Source organism: Rhinoderma darwinii, chromosome 1 (assembly GCF_050947455.1).
Source record: "Rhinoderma darwinii isolate aRhiDar2 chromosome 1, aRhiDar2.hap1, whole genome shotgun sequence".
Lineage (NCBI taxonomy): Eukaryota > Metazoa > Chordata > Amphibia > Anura > Rhinodermatidae > Rhinoderma > Rhinoderma darwinii.
The window spans coordinates 177,313,279-177,333,547 of NC_134687.1; the positions used below are offsets into that span (position 1 = coordinate 177,313,279).

Below are 20,269 nucleotides of genomic sequence, written 5' to 3' on the forward strand. Positions count from 1 at the left end.
TGTACGGTTGAAAAAAGACACATGTCCATCAAGTTCAACCGAGGGATGGGAAATGGGAAGTAAAAACTTTCTACACATAGGAGCTGATGTTTTTTTGTTCTAGGAAATTATCTAACCATTTTTTTAAAGCCATCTACTGTCCCTGCTGTGACCAGCTCCTGCGGTAGACTATTCCATAAATTCACCGTTCTGACAGTAAAGAAGGCTTGTCGCCTCTGCAGGTTGACCCTTTCTTTTTCCAGACGGAGGGAGTACCCCCTTGTTTTTTGAGGGGGTTTTACATGGAACAGGATTTCACCATATTTTTTGTATGTGCCATTCATATATTTATATAAGTTAACAGGTTCCCGACCGCTGGCTGTATATATACGGCCAGCGGTCAGGGTCTCTGAAGTCCGCCGTATAGACTAATTACGGCGGCACTTCAGAGACTGTGCACGCGCGATCGCATGCACACAGCTCTATGCCCTGGCTGTTGCTAACAGCCATGGGCACTGGGCAGAATGTCAGGGGCCAATCTTTTGGCCCCTGAACATGTGATCGCTGTGACAACCAATCACAGCGATCACATGCATTTGTACGTATAAAACAGTGTGCACGCGATCACGTGCACACAGCCCTGTGCCCACGCTGTTACCAACAGCTCTGGGCACTGGGCAGAGTATCAGGGACCAATCTGATGGTCCCTGAACATGTGGTCGCTGTGAAAACCTATCACAGCGACCACATTTGTTTTATTTTTACTTTTCTGGCAGTAAATCTCCTGCCTCTTTTCTTCTCCTCAAACATTGTTTCAGTTTGAGGAGAAGAAGAGACTCGAGAGAATTGCTGCCAGCAGAATACAGTGAAAAAAAATAGTTACACTATAAAACATTCTCTGTATACAATCTATCTATCTATCCATCTATCTTTTTTTTTCTATCTATCTACCTTTCTTTCTTTTATTCTATTAGAATAGGCATGTAGGGAGTATATAATTATATATATATATATATATATATATATATATATCCACATATATATAATATATATAGCAATAGCGGTTTATTTTTTTGTTAGCGGTAGTGTAGATATATATACCAGTCAGTTTGTGTGTTTTTATAAAAAAAACAAACAAAAGAATTTGTTTAGTTAGTGTTAGTGACGTTATGGCGAGGAAGTTGTTTAGCGCCGAGGAGGCATACGCAATGCTGTGGTCTGAGTCGGAGACCGCATCAGAGATGGCGTCAGAGATGGAACCTGTTTTGGGCAGTGACGATGATAGCATCACTTCAGGTTCATCTTCAGGGGACGTTGTCCCTGATGCAGTTGAAACTGCAGAACATGAAAGCGCAGGGCCAAGTACCGCTGTAGCACGGGACAGCCTGGTACCTCCAGTCCAGGCTCTTGTATGGGCACCTGCCCCATCTTTTGGGCCTAGAATCCACGGATTTACTGCCACTCCTGGCATAACCGTGGACAATACAAATTTTGTTGAAATGGATTACTTCCATTTATTTATAACGGACGACATCCTAAATCAGATTGTCCACGAAACAAATTTATATGCCACTCAATATATAAGGCAGAAACCTTCATCCACCCATGCCAGAGATTGAACGCCCACCAATTTGCAGGAATTAAAAAAAATTTTGGGGCTCACCCTAAATATGGGTATTGTCAAAAAGCCCTCCATTAGGTCTTACTGGTCAACAAGACCCGCACAAGCCACCCCAGTATATTCTGCAGTAATGCCCAGGTCTCGTTATGAGACAATAATGAGGTTCCTCCACTTCAACGACAACGCACAGGCCTCCCCAAGTACCGATGCAAACCGGGATCGGTTGTTCAAAATAAGACCGCTAATAAATTCCCTGAATAATTTATTTCTGCAACTCTACACCCCTGAGCAGAATGTAAGTGTGGACGAATCCCTCCTCAACTTTCATGGCAGACTTAGCTTTCGCCAATATCTACCTTCCAAAAGGGCAAGATATGGCGTTAAGCTCTACAAATTGTGTGAAAGCGGGTCAGGATATACCACCGCCTTCAGGATTTATGAAGGGCGGGACCGCACAATAAATGTTCCTGGATGCCCCCCTGATCTTTCCACCAGCAGTAAGATCGCGTGGGAGATAATGCAGCCTCTGTTTCACAAGGGGTACCACCTGTACTGCGACAATTTTTATTCCAGTGTGCCCCTGTTTAGGCATTTGCATGCTGCAAGGACTGGGGCATGTGGTACCATGCGCAAAAACCGAATTGGTTTTCCACAGCAATTAGTGGGGAAGAGCATGGTAAAGGGGGACACCTGTGCTTATGCATCCGAGGAATTGCTGGCGGTCAAGTTCAGGGATCGCAAAGACGTGTATGTGCTAAGCACGATTCATACCGCAGGAACAGTGGCAGTGAGGGAAAGAGGGGCAACATCGGACAAGCACAAACCAGTGAGCGTGTCCGAATATAACAAGTACATGGGGGGGGGGTGGATTTAAGCGACCAGGTTTTACAGCCCTATTTAGTAAAGCGAAAAACAAAAACCTGGTACAAAAAAGTGGCCATTTATTTGTTACAGGTGGCAATCCACAACTCATTTGTGCTCTACAAAAAAAACAGAGGCAGACACACATACCTGGATTTCCAGGAAAAAATTATTGAAGGCCTCATATTTGATGTTCAGGACACCCGAGAATGCCCCCAGTCTGAGGATGTCACGCGACTGACTGACTGAAAGACACTTCATCAGCCTCCTTTTATGCCAAGCCCTGGCACATGCCCGCACAGTGAATAAGGCACACATATTTGGTATCCCCATGCACGGGAGAAGTGGAAGAATGTGAAATTAATTTTGTCCGTGGTCCATACTGTGTGTGAAAAATGCTAGCCTAAACTGACGCAATTGCTAAATTCTTGCATTTTTTTCCAATTTTGCCCACTTTAGAGAAAAAAATAAAAATGATATATACTGACAAATGCCACTAAAACAAAGCCCTATCTATCCTTTAAAAAGAGTGTAAAATTCAAAGATGAACTTTATTCACCTGCAGAGTTATAGTCATCTAAAGAAGCACATAGCAAAATTGTGAAATTTGCTCTGGTCATTTAGCTGTAAAACAGCCTAGTCCTTAACCGGTTAATCATGTCTCCCCTTAGTCGTCCCTTTTCAAGGCTAAATAGGTTTAGTTCTTTTAATCTTTCCTCATAATTTAGATTCTCCATGCCCCTTATTAGCTTCGTCGCTCTTCTTTGTATTTTTTCCAACTCCAGGGCATCCTTTCTATGAACTGGAGCCCAGAACTGGACTGCATATTCTAGATGAGGCCTCACTAATGCTTTGTAAAGTGGTAATATTACATCCCTGTCCCGCGAGTCCATGCCTCTTTTAATACACGACAATATCCTGCTGGCCTTTGAAGCAGCTGATTGACATTGCATGCTGTTATTTAGTTTATGATTTACAAGTACACCCAGATCCTTCTCAAGAAGTGACTCCCCCAGTGTAGCTCCCCCTAGGATATATAATGCATGCAGGTTGTTCGTACCCAGGTGCATAACATTACATTTATCTACATTAAGCTTCATTTGCCAAGTGGACGCCCAAACACTGTTTGTTTAAATCCGCTTGCAATTCACGCACATCTTCCATAGTCTGAACTATATTACATAACTTGGTGTCAGCTGCAAAAATAGAAATAGTGCTATTAATCCCATCCTCTATATCATTAATAAATAAGTTGAATAATAGTGGTCCCAGCACTGAACCCTGGGGTACACCACATATAACCGGTGACCATTCAGAGTAGGAATCATTGACCACAACTCTCTGGATACGGTCCTTGAGCCAATTCTCAATCCAATTACAAACGATACTTTCTAAACCTACAGTCCTTAATTTACCCATTAGACGTCTATGAGGGACAGTGTCAAATGCTTTTGCAAAGTCCAAAAACACTATATCCACAGCGGCCCCTCTGTCTAGGCTTCTGCTCACCTCTTCATAAAAACAAATCAGGTTGGTTTGACAGCTTCTGTCCTTAGTAAAACCGTGCTGGCTGTCACTTATAATACTATTTATTTTCACATAATTCTGTATATAGTCCCTCAAACATTTTCCCCACAATTGATGTTAAGCTTACTGGTCTATAATTACCTGGCGAAGACCTGGAGCCCTTTTTGAAAATAGGCACCACATTTTCCCTGCGCCAGTCCCTTGGCACTATACCAGTCTCGAGAGAATCTCTAAATATTATGAAGAGGGGGACAGAAATAACTGAATCTAAGCTCCTTAAGAACTCGAGGGTGTAACCCATCTGGTCCCAGGGCCTTGTGTACATTTATTTTATTTAATTTAGCTTGCACCATATCTACATTCATCCAATTCAATATATCAACTGATATATTAACCGCACTGGCAGCGGCTACATCAGCTGCTCTTTCTTCTGTTGTATATACAGAGCGGAAGAACCCATTTAGTAACTCTGCCTTCTCTTGATCCCCCTGTGACCAACTCCCCATTACCACTATCTGGGGGTCCTACATGTTCAGACCTTGGCTTTTTTGCATTTATATGCTTGAAGAATTTTTTGGGATTTGTTTTACTATCCTTTCATTTTGTATTTTTGCTGATTTTATTACCTTTTTGAAGATTTTATTAAGCTCTTTATAATTTACAAAGGCTACATCTGCACCCTCAGATTTGTATTTTTCAAATGCCCTTTTTTGTCATGTATTGCCCTTTTTACAGAAGGTGTAAGCCATGTGGGGTTTAATTTTAGTCGTTTATACTGCAAAATTTATTCCTATAGGTAACAAGTATAATTACCCAAAGTAGATTTGAAAATCTCCCATTTATCATTTGTACCATTATTTGACATTAGTTCTTCCCAGTCTATATCCTGAATTGCAGCCCTCATCCTAGCGAAATTGGCCTTCTTAAAATTAAGTGTTTTTGCCCTCCCAGCCTGTGTTTGTTTTTTACAGTATAGGTAAAATGTAACTATATTGTGGTCACTGTTACCGAGGTTTTCACGAACATTGACGTTCCCAACAAGCTCTGCATTATTAGAAATGACCAGATCCAACAGAGCTTCACCTCTAGTCGGGTCTTCCACAAACTGGCCCATAACATTTTCCTGCAACAGGTTGAGGAAATGTCTCCCCTTTGCAGTTGAAGCCGAACCATGACACCAATTAATATCCCGGTAATTAAAATCTCCCATTATCACTACTGTACCCGCCTGTGCAGCCTGCTCCATCTGTTTATATAGCTGAACTTCCATCTCCTCAGTTATATTGGGGGGTCTATAGATTACACCAAAAGTATTTTTTTTCAGTGTTTACCTCTCTTTGTAATTCCACCCACAAGGTTTCAACCTCCTCACAATCTTCACCCTTTAATGTCTCATTCACACTCGCCTTCATATCGCTTCTCGCATACAGACATACACCACCACCTTTCCTATTTGCCCTGTCTTTCCGAAAAAGTGTAAAACTCTGTAGATTTACAGCCCAGTCATGAGAAGAGTCTAGCCATGTTTCAGCAACACCAACTATATCTATATGTTCCTCCAGTATCAAGGCCTCCAGCTCCCCCATTTTGCTTGCTAGACTTCTGGCATTTGTAACGTACACTTTAACTTGCCTTTAACCCCTTCCCGACATTTGCCGTATGGGTACGCCATGGAAAGCATTGACTTCCCGCCTTTTGCCGTACCCATACGCCAAATGTTTGGCACCGGCTCAGAAGCTGAGCCGGTGCTATCATCGTCGGATCTCAGCTGTATCTTACAGCTGACATCCGACTGTAACGGCGGGGACCGAAATTAGCTTCGATCCCCGCCATTAATCCCTTAAGTGCAGCCGTCAAACGCGATCGCTGCACTTAAGGTGTTTGCAGCTCATCGGAACCCCAGCAATGAAATTGCCGGGGTTCCGGTGGCTGCAATGGCAACCGGAGGCCTAATAATACTGGCCTCCCGGTCTGCCTAGCACGGAAACCGGTCAAGATCCGCCCGGCGGCGGAGCCTGATCGGCTTCCGTAGCCGCCGGCAAGATGGCGCCGGGTCAGGAGCTGATCCGGCGTCATCAGCGGTGGAAGTCAGCTGTATGTTACAGCTGACATCCACCTGTAACGGCAGGAACCGGAGCTAGCTCCGATCCCTGCCATTAACCCCTTCGATGCAGCAATCGAAAGCGATTGCTGCATCGTAGCGGTTACTAGCAGATCGCCAGTCCTGACAGGCAATCGGGACTGGCGACTGCTGCTATGGCAACAGGAGACACAATGGTCTCCTGCTCTGCCATTACGGAAGCCGATTAGGTCCCGCCGGGAGGCGATGCCTAATCGGCTTGCTGTGAGTGAATAACTGACAGATCTAATACATTGCACTACGTAGGTAGTGCAATGTATTAGAAAAAAAATTATCTGACAGCTGGACATTCAAGTCCCCTAGTGGGACTTGAGAAAAAGTGTAAAAAAAGTGAAAAAAATAAAAGTTTGAAAACAATAAAAGTTGCAAGTAATAAAATAAGAGTAAAAGGGGGACTGCGTTTTATCAAGTCTTTTTATTATTGAAAAAAAATAATAAACCATACGTATTTGGTATCGCCACGACCGTAACGACCTGAGGTACCAAAATATTATATTATTTATTGCACGCGGTGAACCGCATAAAAAAAAACTATACCAGAGTTTCTGTTTTTTGGTCACTTTGACCTATAAATATTGTCTCGCAAAAAATAAGCCCTCAAACAGCTGCGTTGACAAAAAAATTAAAAAGTTATGGTTCTCAGAACTTGGCGACAGAAAAAATACATTATTTTTACAAAAGTAGTTTTATTGTGCAAAAAGTTGCAAAACATAAAAAGTCCTATAAAATAGGTATCGCCGGAATCGTACTGACCCGCAGAATAAAGTTAACATGTAATTTATAACGCTTGGTGAACGCTGTATAAAAAAACGAAATAAAACTATGCCAGAATTGCGGTTTTTTGTTTACCTAGCCTCCCAAAAAATAAGGTAAAAGGTGATCAAAAAGTTGCATGTACCCCAAAATGGTACCAATAATAACTACAGCTCGTCCCGCAAAAAAAAAAGCCCTCATACAACTACGTCTATGAAAAAATAAAATTAGTTATGGCTCCAATAAGTCAGGAAATAAAAAATATGCAGTTGTTTTGAAGAGGCGATTTATCAAGGACCAAAAATTAGGGAACCAGGAAAGGGAGGGCCCAAACATGTCCGCTGGAAGCGTGGGTGCCCGTATTATACCAGGACAACACTTTCCCAGCAAAATTCCCCAAACTGCAAAGGTGCGGAGTGTGGACCAAAAGGGGCATAAGAAAGGACGCCATATATCAGTGTGACACCGGCCTGTGCAGAAAGGATTCTTCACAGCGTAACACACATCTATGGAGTATTTTATTGTTTTTTTACCCCATTATTATACCACCTGACTATGCCCCTGATGTACTCTGCCCAGCTTACATGTGCCCCCACATTATAAACGGAAACACCAGCAATACTCAAACAAAACTACTACCAAGCAATATCCGCTCTCCAAAAGCCAAATGGCGCTCCCTCTGCTCTGAACCCTACAGCGTGCCCAAACAGCAGTTTCCTTCCACATATATGGCATCGCCATACCCGGGAGAACCCTTTTAACAATTTTTGGGGTGTGTGTCTCCAGTGTCATAAGCTGGGCATGACATATTTGCCACTGAATTGGCATATCTAGGGAAAAAGATAAATTTTTAATTTGCACCATCCGCAGCGCATTCATTTATGGAAAAGACCTGTGGGGTGAAAATGCTCACTACACCCCTTAATAAATGCCTTGAGGGGTGCAGTTTCCAAATGGGGTCACTTTTTAGGGGTTTCTTTTTATTATTTCACATTAGAGCCTCTGCAATTGTGAACCAATACTTTGTAAATCGCCAAATTAGGCCTCAATTTCACATGGTACTCTCTCACTCCTGAGCCCTGTCGTATGTCCAGGCAAAAGATTAGGGCCACATGTAGGGTGTTTCTAAAACCGGGAAACACCGCATAATAATTAGAGGGCTGTCTTGTTATGGTGGCACAAGCCGGGCACCACATATTGGCATATCTATGGAAAAAAATCCCATTTTCACTCTGCAACATGGAGTGCACACTAATTTCTACAAAACACCTGCGGGGTTAACATGCTCACTACGCCCCTAGGTAAATGCATTGAGGGGTGTAGTTTCCAAAATGGGGTCACTTCAGGGGGGTTTCCACTGTTTTAGTCCAACAGGCGCCCAGAAACCAATCCTGCAAAATCTGTACTCCAAATGGCGCTCCTTCCCTTCTGAGCCCTGCCGTGTGCCCAAATAGCAGTTTCTGACCACATATGGGGTATTGCCGTACTCGGGAGAAATTGCTTTACAAATGTTGGGTTCTTTTTTTTTTTTCCTTTTATTTGTTGAGAAAATGAAAAATTTTGCGCTAAAGCTACATTTTATTGAAGAAAAAGGATTGTTTTTATTTTCACTTCCCAATTCTATGAAAGATCTATGGGGTCTAAATGCTTTCTACACCCCTAGATGAATTCCTCAAGGGTTGTAGTTTCCTAAATGGAATCACTTTTTGGGAATTTTCATTGTTTTGTGCCCTCGGGGGCTTTGCAAATGTGACGTGGCCTCCGCAAACCATTCCTGCTAAATGTGATCTCCAAAAGCCAAATAGCGCTCTTTCACTTCTAAGCCCCGCCGTGTGTCCAAACAGCCGTTTATGACCACATGTGGGGTATTGTTTTACTCAGGAGAAATTGCTTTACAAATTTTGCGGTGATTTTTTTTCCTTCAGTCCTTGTGGAAATGAGAAAAAATTTGGTAAACCTACATTTTCTTTGAAAAAATTTAGTTTTTTATTTTCAGGGCCTACTTCCAATAATTTCTGTAAAAAACTGGTGCGGTCAAAATGCTCACTATACCCCTAGATAATTTCCTCAATGGGTGTAGTTTCCAAAATGGGGTCACTTGTGGGGGGTTTCCACTGTTTTGTCCCCTCAGGGGCTTTGTAAATGTGACATGGCCTCCGCAAACCATTCCTGCTAAATGTGATCTCCAAAAAGCAAATGGTGCTCCATGCCTTCTAAGCCCTGCCGTGTGTCCAAACAGCCGTTTATTACCACATGTGGGGTATTGTTTTACTCGGGAGAAATTGCTTTAAAAATTTGGTGGTGCTTTTTCTCCTTTAGTCCTTGTGGAAATAAGAAAAAAAAATGCTAAACCTAAATTTTCTTTGAAAAAATGTAGATATTAATTTTCACGGCCTACTTCCAATAATTTCTGTAAAAAACTGGTGCGGTCAAAATGCTCACTATACCCCTAGATAATTTCCTCAATGGGTGTAGTTTCCAAAATGGGGTCACTTGTGGGGGGTTTCCACTGTTTTGTCCCCTCAGGGGCTTTGTAAATGTGACATGGCCTCCGCAAACCATTCCTGCTAAATGTGATCTCCAAAAAGCAAATGGTGCTCCATGCCTTCTAAGCCCTGCCGTGTGTCCAAACAGCCGTTTATTACCACATGTGGGGTATTGTTTTACTCGGGAGAAATTGCTTTACAAATTTGGTGGTGGTGTTTCTCCTTTAGTCCTTGTGGAAATGAGAAAGTAACTGCTAAACCTACATTTTCTTTGAAAAAATTTAGATATTAATTTTCATGGCCTAATTCCAATAATTTCTGTAAAAAACCTGTGTGGTCAAAATGCTCACTATACCCCTAGATAATTTCCTTGAGGTGTGTAGTTTCCCAAATGGGGTCACCTTTTGGGGATTTCCACTGTTTTGGCACCGCAAGAGCCCTTCAAACCTGACATGGTGCCTAAAATATATTGTAATAAAAATAAGGCCCCAAAATACACTAGGTGCTCCTTTTGCTTCTGAGGCCGGTGCTTCAGTCCAGTAGCACGCTACATCCACATGTGGGATATTTCCTAAAACTGCAGAACCTGGGCAATAAATATTGAGTTGCATTTCCCTGGTAAAACTTTCTATGTTATAAAGAAAATTGGATTAAAAATTAATTTCTGCAAAAAAATATGAAATTTGTAAATTTCATCTCTACTTTGCTTTAATTCCTGTGAAAAGTCTAAAGGGTTAAGAAACTTTCTAAATGCGGTTTTGAATACTTTGAGGGGTGAAGTTTTTAAAATGCGTGACTTTTTGGGGGTTTCTAATATATAAGGACCTCAAAGCCACTTCACAACTGAACTGGCCCCTGTAAAAATAGCCTTTTGAAATTTTCTTAAATTTCAGAAATTGCTGCTAAAGTTCAAAGCTTTGTAACGTCCTAGAAAAATAAAAGGATGTTCAAAAAAACAATGCCAATCTAATGTAGACATATGGGGGATGTTAATTAGCAACAATTTTGTGTGTTATAACTGCCTGTCTTACAAGCAGATACATTTAAGTTGAGAAAAATGCTAATTTTTGCAATTTTTCGCTAAATTTTGGTGTTTTTCACAATGAAATTCTGAACATATCGAGCAAATTTTGCCAGTAACATAAAGTCCAATGTGTCACGAGAAAACAATCTCAGAATCGCTTGGATAGGTAAAAGCATTCCGGAGTTATTACCACATAAAGTGAAACATGTCAGATTTGAAAAATGAGGCTCGGTCAGGAAGGTCAAAAGTAGCTAAAGAGGGAAGGGGTTAAATGTTTCACTTTCAGTATCAGAAATGTGATTATTTGACATTATTTGGGCTTTTTTTGTTTTCACTGCTGTTTTGTAACAAAATAATTTCCTTATCCTGTTGCCTAGTCCTCTCCCCACGGTCTGTTCCCCCCCCCCTCCCCCCCAATATAGTCTGACCTCTCTCTAACCTAACTACCCCTTTATTTTCTACATTGGCCTCCCTCCTCAGCCCTAGTTTAAACACTCCGCCACCCCAGCTAGAATTCTCTCCCCCAGCACAGCGGACTCCCTTCCATTTAGGTGCAAATCATCTGCATTATACAGTTTGTACCCCAATGAAAAGTCAGCCCAATTGAGTTCCCTGTTGCCAGAAATATAAAAAAGAAAAAAGAACTGTAGGTACTGTAGGTGTCATGGCATCAATGGTCACAAGTGACAATTTTACGGTTATACTACTTGTAGCATGGTTACATGGCGACAATGAGCACGGGGGACCTCTACGGTTATACTAGCTGTGGCAAGGTGACCTGGCGTCAATGGGCACAAGTGACAAATTTACGGTTATACTACTTGTAGCAGGGTGACATGGCGACAATGGGCAGACGGGACAGGTTTGCCGTTCCTCTGGAGAGATGCATCGTCGCATATTGGTATCCTGGAAGGTGATCCCTGGACGGAGATCCGACAGCAGATGGTCAAAACTTGAAATTGACATGCAGCAGAAGTTGTAAAACTTCTCTGGGTGCTGCCGCAGGTCATCGTAAAGCGTATGAAAATGCCCCTTCCTGGGCCTTTGGGAGACAATGAGGTGAATCCAATACCACCTCCTCTTTCTCAACGGTTCTTCTTCCAGCATAGCTTGCTATCCGAATGGCCGCGAGACAAGCCAGCCCAGCAGAGCATCATCAGTCATTTGTGTATGACATCCTTGCCATGAAAGAAACGCCCAAAACCAAAGCTATATCAGCAGAGGAATCCAACAGAACTCTCACAATGCACAAATGCCAGAGAAAATAGCGCCAGAGCAGTCATGTGACCGTTTTAAGGGGTTTGCAGTTGTTTGTGACATCATTTTGAAGCCCCCCTTTTTTTGCGGATCCGTATATACGGACGGAATATGGTTGCAATACAGACCGTATTTACGGACGCTATTCTGTAAATACGGATGCCTATGGAACCGTTTTTACGGGCAGTATTTCGGTATAGATGAAAATACGGTTGTGTGCATGGGGCCTCATTGAAAGTATAATTATAATATCATTACCGATATCCTATGGTTTTTTCCTCCTCTTGTCCCTTCTTCATTTCTACCTGCTTCTGGTTTGCCCGCTATTACTTGAGCTCTGCACACTCGTTGTCATGTGGAATCCATATCCAGCTCTAACAGACACTGGATATGGATTCTAGGGAGAGCAAATGCATCTTGGGAGCCATACAGGAAGCACGCGTGCTCCCGATGTAGGATTCTGTTCGTATAGAAAAGCGGCCGCTGCTGACCACTGAGACACAGAAGCAGGAGCGTCTAAACTCTGGATGCGCTGTATTCGTGTTGACGTGCAGATGCCCTCGCTAGCATGGAAATTGAGCTGGGCACAGTTCCCTTCGTTCACGTCAGGACCCGGAGGTGACCGCCCATTTGCACAGCCAGCCATAGCTGAATGAACATCTATGGCTGGAATAGGACCATGGGGATTAACTCCTGACAATAATAAGGTAGAAACACAATTTATTTAGCATTACGCTGTGATTTTGTGTTTTAATGTTTTCTAGATGCTTGCTCAAAAATCAGGGAACATTATCAACATGTCTTCTGTAGCCTCCAGTATTAAAGGTATGCAATTAGTATATGATGTAAATATTAGTACCTGTTGTATATATTTTTGTACATTCTATATAACATTGTGTATGGTTTCTTTTGGTGTGCATGTGGTATTTGTGTTTATCCTGCCTCAATTGGTTAGACCAAGTTCGAAATCATAACCGAGATGCAAAAACCGGGGATGAATGCATGTTTAAATGTATATAGATTTGACATTATTTGTATGTCCCCATTAGATACAGTGGCATGTAAAGTCATTGGTAAGGTGAAGAGCCCAGGTATAAAGTTGGCACTGATATCCATGCTGTACCTGGGTTTTCTAGATGTTGTAGGCAGCACTGGCGTGATTTGTTTTATCTGCAGTATTGTGGTAAGGAAACAGAGCTAAATTATTTTATATCAGCCCACAAGGTGTTTATATTAGACATGTTTGGTGAGATCTTTTAAAATTCTATTCACTACAAAGTAACTGGCTGGTGCAGTTACTCTGTGTATGTCTCTCTCACTCTGCAGCTACTCCCTCCTCCTCCCCCCTCCTCCCCCCTACCCTTTCCATAGACTTCTATGGGCAGCATATGTAGCCTACTCTCTGTATAAGTGTATGGATTTTATCAGTGAATTTAGAGTGCGTGGAGGAGGAAAGGAGTCTAATAAGTGGAGAACGAGGCATTTTTCTGTAATGAAATGTATAAAAAAAAAAACATTTTTTCCGCATATGCTATTGATTTATGGGGGGAAAAAACCCTTGAATAAAGTAATTTAAATGTAATTTTTTTTAACATATCTGCTGGAATTCTAATGTAAGAGTTTTGCAACTTATATACAATGCATTCGGAAAGTCTTTAGACCCTTTCAATTTTTTCACATTTTGTTATGTTGAGGCCTTGTGCTAAAATTAAAAAATGTTTATTTTTTTTCCCCCATCATTCTGCACTCAATACCCCATAATGACAAAGTGAAAATGCAATGTTAGTAATCTTTGCTAACTTATTGAAAAGTAAAAACTAAAATATTGCATTAACATAAGTATTCAGATTCTTTACTCAGTACTTAGTTGCTTCAACCTTTGGCAGCGATAACAGCCTCCAGTCTTCTTCTGTTTGATGTTACAAGGTTTGCACCACTGGCATAGCTATAGGGGTCGCAGCGGTCGCAATTGCGACCGGGCCCCGAAGCCAGGGGGGCCCACAGCCCCCCGCACCACATCAATAAAAAGTTACTATAGTAACTCGGGCCGCGGGCCCCTGTTACTATAGTAACAGACTTTACTTACCTTCCTGGTTCCGGATCGCAGCGGAGGTCCTGACGTCAAGCGCTGTGCGCAGCGCATGACGTCCCAGCGCTATGCGCCGCGCACAGCATCTAGAGGACAGAACTACCGCCGCGGCTGAAGAGGAAGGTAAGATTAGCCCTGACAGGCGGGGTCCGACTCCCGGGATCCGCCAATCAGCTGTTTTGAAGGGGCCGCAGCACTCGTACGAGAGCTGCTTCCCCCTTCATTTCACTACTCGCTCACACTGTGAATCGCCGACACCGATTCACAGTCTGACCGGAATGAAGGTTTAGATACAGGGCCCCAGCACACAGTAATCTTATACTGTATAAGATTACTGTCTGCTGGACCCTGTATCTAAGCCTACGTTGTGGTAGGCTTAGATACAGGGTCCCACAGACAGTATCACACATGGCCCCTGTATCTAAGCCTAACACATGTGTTACTAATCGTTTTTCTTGTGTGTTTTCTTACAGGTTCGGTCGTTGGACTACGCCGGATTCCAGGACTACTTAGATGACAGCTTTTTTTATTATCAATAAAATGGTTAATGAGGGCTGTGTGGGTTTTTTTTTTTATTTCAATAAAATATTTTTTCTATGTCTTTGTGGTTTTTTTTAAACTATATTACTACCGCCTTAGTAATCGCCGCCGGCTGATTGACAGCGTCCATTGCTAAGGCGGGGCTTAGTGTTAGCCGGTGCAGAGGCTAACACTAACCCCCTTTATTACCCCGGTACCCACCGCCACCAGGGGTGCTGGGAAGAGCCGGGTACGATCCAGTACCTGACCATCTGTAGAGATGGTCGGCCACTGGGGTGGCCGCAGGCTGGTATTAGGAGGGGAAAGGCCAGATACAGTGGCCCTTCACACCCTGGTAATGCTAGGCTGCTGCTGCTTTATTGTATCTGGCTGGTTATGAAAAATGGGGGGACCCCACGTCATTTAAATAAAAAAAATAATTGGAAAGAACAATGTCGGGTCCCCCCCAATTTTCATAACCAGCCAGATACAACACAGCAGCAGCAGGCAGCATTACCAGGGTGGTAGGGGCCACTGTTTTTGGCCTTCCCCAGCCTAATACTACCAGCCTGCGGCAACCCCGGTGCCTGCCCGTCACTACAGATGGACGGGTACTGGTTCGTACCCGGCTCTTCCCAGCACCCCTGGTGGCGGTGGGTATCGGGGTAATAATGGGGGTTAGTGTTGGCCTCTGCACCGGCTAACATTAAGCCCCGCCTTAGTAATGGAGGTTGTCAATCAGCCAGCGGCCATTACTAAGGCGGTGATAATAAAGTTTAAAAAGATACAAGCACATAGAAAAAATATTTTATTGAAATAAAAAAACACAACCCCCATTAACCATTTTATTGAGAATAAAAAAACGCAGTCATTGAAGTCCTCGAATCCGAAGTCCAACAACCGAACCTGTAAAAAAACCACAAACATACAAAAATAATCAGTAACACATAAAGAAGCAAAATTATTATTCTTTCCTTTCCTGGGTCCAGCGCTGGAGCCGCAATGTCAGCGAGCTCAGTCCTGTATCTAATCCAATCATGTGTGATACTGTCTGCTGGGCCCTGTATCTAATCCTATCGTGTGATACTGTCTGCTGGGCCCTATATCTAATCCTATCATGTGTGATACTGTCTGCTGAGCCACTGTATCTAATCCTATCATGTGTGATACTGTCTGCTGGGCCCTATATCTAATCCAATTATGTGTGATACTGTCTGCTGGGCCGCTGTATCCAATCCCATCATGTGTGATACTGCCTTCCGAGCCACTGTATCTAATCCTATCATGTGTGATACTGTCTGCTGGGCCACTGCATCTAATCCTATCATGTGTGATACTGACTGCTGAGCTGTGTATCTAATCCTATCGTGTGATACTGACTGCTCAGCCACTGTATCTAATCCTATCATGTGTGATACTGTCTGCTGAGCCAATGTATCTAATCCTATCCATAGTTTATAGGGTCGTAGTGCTATAGATATGCTCTATCCTATACACACATTTTTTTGGGGGCGGACACATATGTATTGGGGCTATTTCCCCTGACATTTTAAGCCCTGAGGGTATGTTCACACAGCAGCGTCCATTACGGCTGAAATGACAGTGCTGTTTTCAGGAGAAAACAGCACCGTAATTTCAGCCGTAATGGCATGTTGCCGGCGTCTTTCGCTGCGTCCATTACGGACGTAATTGGAGCTGTTTTTCCATGGAGTCCATGGAAAACGGCTCCATTTACGTCTGAAGAAGTGACAGGCACTTCTTTGACGCGGGCGTCTTTTTTACGCGCCGCCTTTTGACAGCGGCGCGTAAAAAAAATGACCGTCGGCACACTACATCGTAAGACCCATTCAAATGAATGGGCAGATGTTTGCCAACGCTTTTGAGCCGCATTTTTGGACGTAATTCAATGCTAAAACGCCCGAATTACGTCCGTAAATAGTGTGTGTGAACCCAGCCTTAGTGACGCCCCGGCTGCTAGTGCTGCATTGTTGGGTCACTTAGGAGACCCAGCGATGCAGCTGAAAGCTGCGGACCGTTGGCCATGAGGAGTTTGCGGGGGGGGGGGGAATAAGAACTTTTGCATCGGGGCCCATGAGCCTTTAGCTACGCCCCTGGTTTGCACACCGGGGTTTGGGGATTTTCTGCCATTCTTCTCTGCAGATCCTCTCAAGCTCTGTCAGGTTGGATGGGGACCGTCGATGGACAGCCATTAACAGGTCTCTCCAGAGATGTTCGATTGGGTTAAAGTCAGGGCTCTGGCTGGACCATTCAAGGATATTCAGAGTTGTCCCTAAGCCACTCCTGTGTTGCCTTGGCTGTGTGCTTAGGGTCATTGTCTTGTTGGAAGGTGAACCTTTGGCCCATTCTGAGGTCCAGATCACTCTGGATCAGGTTTTCATTAAGAATATCTCTGCACTTTGCTCCATTAATCATTCCCTCAACCCTGACCAGTCTCCCTGTCCCAGCTGCTGAAAAACACTCCCACAGCATGATGCTGCCACCATCACCATGCTTCACTGTAGGGATGGTATTGGGCAGGTGATGAGCAGTGCCTGGTTTCCTCCAGACATAGAATTGAGGGCAATAAGTTCAATCTTGGTTTCATCAGACAAAGGGAATCTTGTTTCTCACAGTCTGAGAGTCCTTTAGGTGCTTTTTGCAAATTCCAGGTGTGATTTCACGGGTGCCATAAAGCACGGATTGATGGAGTGCTGCAGGGATATTTCACCTTCTGGAAGTTTCTCCCATCTGCAGACAGGATCTTTGGAGCTCAGCCAGAGTGACTATTGGGTTCTTGGTCACCTCTCTTACCAAGGTCATTCTTCCCTGATTACTTCGTTTGGTGGGGCGGCCAGCTCTAGGAAGAGTCCTGGTTATTTCAAACTTCTTCCATTTAAGAATTATGGAGGCCACTGTGCGCTTGGAAACTTTCAGTGCAGCAGATATTTTTTTGTAATCCTCTTCAGATCTGTGCCTCACACAATCCTGTCTCTGAGCTCTACAGTCAGTTCTTTCCTCCTCATGGCTTGGTTTTTGCTCTGATATGCATTGTCAGCTGTGAGACCTTATATAGACAGGGGTGTGTCTTTCCAAATCCTGTCCAATCAAATGAATTTACCACAGGTGGACTCCAATCAAGGTGTAGACACATTTCAAAGATGGTCTAGAAAAATGGGAGGCCCCCAGATCTAAATTTCAAGTGTCATAGCAAAGGGTCTGAATAATTATGTCCATGCAAAATTTTCATATATATATATATATATATATATATATATATATATATACCAAAAAGACAAAAGAGCAAGTAACAGCACCAGGACTTCAGCGTTGGGGAGATGTTGGTTTATTCACCACCAGGTGGAGGAATGAGCAACGTTTCGGTTCACACCTGAACCTTTCTCAAGCTAATTCAAACAGTGTGCAATACCACATATATATAGGAGGATACACAAAGTATACAGTATACAGTGCAATTATATAATATGCATAAAAAAGTAAATCCATATATAGAATATGTTCATATAATTAGTGAAAACATATATTAAAGTGACCAGTGCATTGATTTCAGTACAACATCTCTCAATATACAATACAAACATGTATATAGCACAGGTAATACTATAATTACCCTATCTAATGATATCATATCCTAATGAAGGGCGGAGCAGAGGAATCATATCGGAATTTAGTAAAGTACAAGAGGATTTTAAACTTGTAATTGAGAAACTTACATTATCAGCTCTCGGTGAAGCATGGAGCAAGTAATGGCGTCCCCCACTCCGTAATGCGCATGCGCAAGATGGCGGACGTGCGTCACATGGAACGCATCCCCGGAACGCAATGCAGCCGCGCATGCGCAGATATCTAATATCGTCACAACGCATATTATAGCAGGACAGAGTAATAATCAACTCCAGGAATAATCCGGCAATGAGTATTTTAATGTAGATATCCTACCACCAATGTATATGTGTAGTTTTATGCCTATATATAATTCTAAGACTCAATATGGAGTCTAGAAAAAGAGGGGGCCACGAACTGTAACATAGGAAGGAGAAGTAGCTGTGTCACAATAGGACGAACAGCAATATATCCTAAACCAAAGGTTAAAGTGGTGAAACACACCCGTCTATGTATTTACATAGGACCTTGTTGATATGAATAATAGAACAAGACATATATAAAGGTGGGGGGAGTCATATATAAGGTCAAAATGCCATATAAATTTTTATTCCAAATCTTTCACAGAGAGCATAAATTTATACAAATGTGTAAATAATGAATAATCAATAAACCATAACTAGCCGAAAAAAAATTTGGCCTCTGCTCCAATGTTGTACATCCCTTCATATGGATCAGTATCTGTAATAAAAAGGAAAATAGTCAGTGAAAAATAAATATACATAAAAAAGAAAAGAAAATTATATTACGATTCAAATCTAAAGTTACGTGAATTTTTTTATATTAAAAAAAATAGAATACTGGATAAATTATCCTAAGTATACTAAAGAACAGACTACCTATACTGAGAAAAATGCAGCAGACTCATGGACTATCAAATATGTGGAAAATATGTATAATCCACATTAAGCCCCTTTGGGGCCATAGTTTCAAGAGTGAATATCCACTCAAGTTCTTTTCTTTTGAGTGCCAGTTCTCTATCACCTCCTCGTCTATGTTGGGGAACAGAATCAATAATTTTAAAACGCATTTGGGATACATTATGTTTACAATCTAAAAAGTGTCTAGATACTGGTAGATCTCTTCTCTTGGTCTTAATATTCGATTTATGATTCCTCATTCTTAGAGTTACTTCAGTTGTAGTCTCCCCCACATAATTTAAACCGCAAGGGCAACTAAGAAGATAGATTGCAAAAGTAGTTTTACAAGTATAGAAACCCTGAATTTTGAACAATTTTCCAGTTTGTGGATGACAGAAACTATCTCCTTTGATCATGTGATTACACATGTTACATCCCAAACAGGGAAAACATCCACGTTTTGAAGGGGCTAGAGTGCTTTGTGTCATTTTAGTTTTTGGTCCAATATCTGCCTTTACCAACCTATGTCTAATGGTTTTACCTTTACGATAAGCTAACAAGGGTGGTTCTTGAAACTCTTTAATAAAGGGAAAGGCCCTGGTCAATAAACGCCATTCTCTTTTCAGAATATTCCCAATTTCAGAACTGGAAGTCGAAAAAGTAGAGACAAATGGTATGCGAATATTATTTTTATGTCTCACTGACTCTCTATGTAATAGTTGTTGTCTATCCATTGAAAATACTTGTTCTTTGTGGATATTAAGCATGTCCACCGGATATCCTCTGCTAATAAATTTATTGCACATTTCGTCAACTCTGTTGGATAGCTGATCCTCATTACTCACAATTCTTCTAACCCTGAGAAGTTGACTAAAAGGCAATGATTTCACCATAGCCCTAGGGTGTCCACTATTATAGTGCAACAGACTATTCCTATCTGTTTTTTTAGAGAATATATCTGTAGATAAAATTCCATCATGTAGATGGATTTTAGTATCCAAAAATTCCACCGAAGAATGAGAATAGGTCATGGTAAATTTAATCCCCTGGCATATATCATTCAAAAAAATATGAAAATGATGTAATTCCTCCTCTGAGCCGGTCCAGATGAGGAAGACATCGTCTATGTATCTCCACCACCGTAACACATGTCCAAAGTGGGGGGACACATAGACGAGGTCCTCCTCAATCCGCCGCATAAAAATATTAGCATAAGTTGGGGCCATATTTGACCCCATGGCCGTACCCCTTTTCTGAAGGTAAAATTTATCACCAACCATAAAGTAATTTGATAACAAATTCGATTTTTTTGTCTGAAAATTTCAGACATGTCAGATAGTGTAGAGCAGCTTTAATACCTAGAGCATGATCTATGGAGGTATAGAGACTTCCCACATCAAGGGTAGCAAGGATAGACTGATCGGGGACTCTAAGAGAGCCAATCCGAACCAGAAAATCAGTGGTGTCCTTGA

The 20,269-nt window shown here is 42.3% G+C and overlaps 1 protein-coding gene across 1 annotated transcript in view; it reads left to right on the top strand.

Annotated features, from left to right (window-relative positions):
- BDH2 (3-hydroxybutyrate dehydrogenase 2) overlaps nt 1–20,269 on the top strand; it is a 50,890-nt gene that overhangs the window by 21,610 nt on the left and 9,011 nt on the right. Inside the window, 1 exon segment of the mRNA XM_075849758.1 lies at nt 12,413–12,473. Coding sequence (XP_075705873.1) covers nt 12,413–12,473 — 61 coding nt within the window.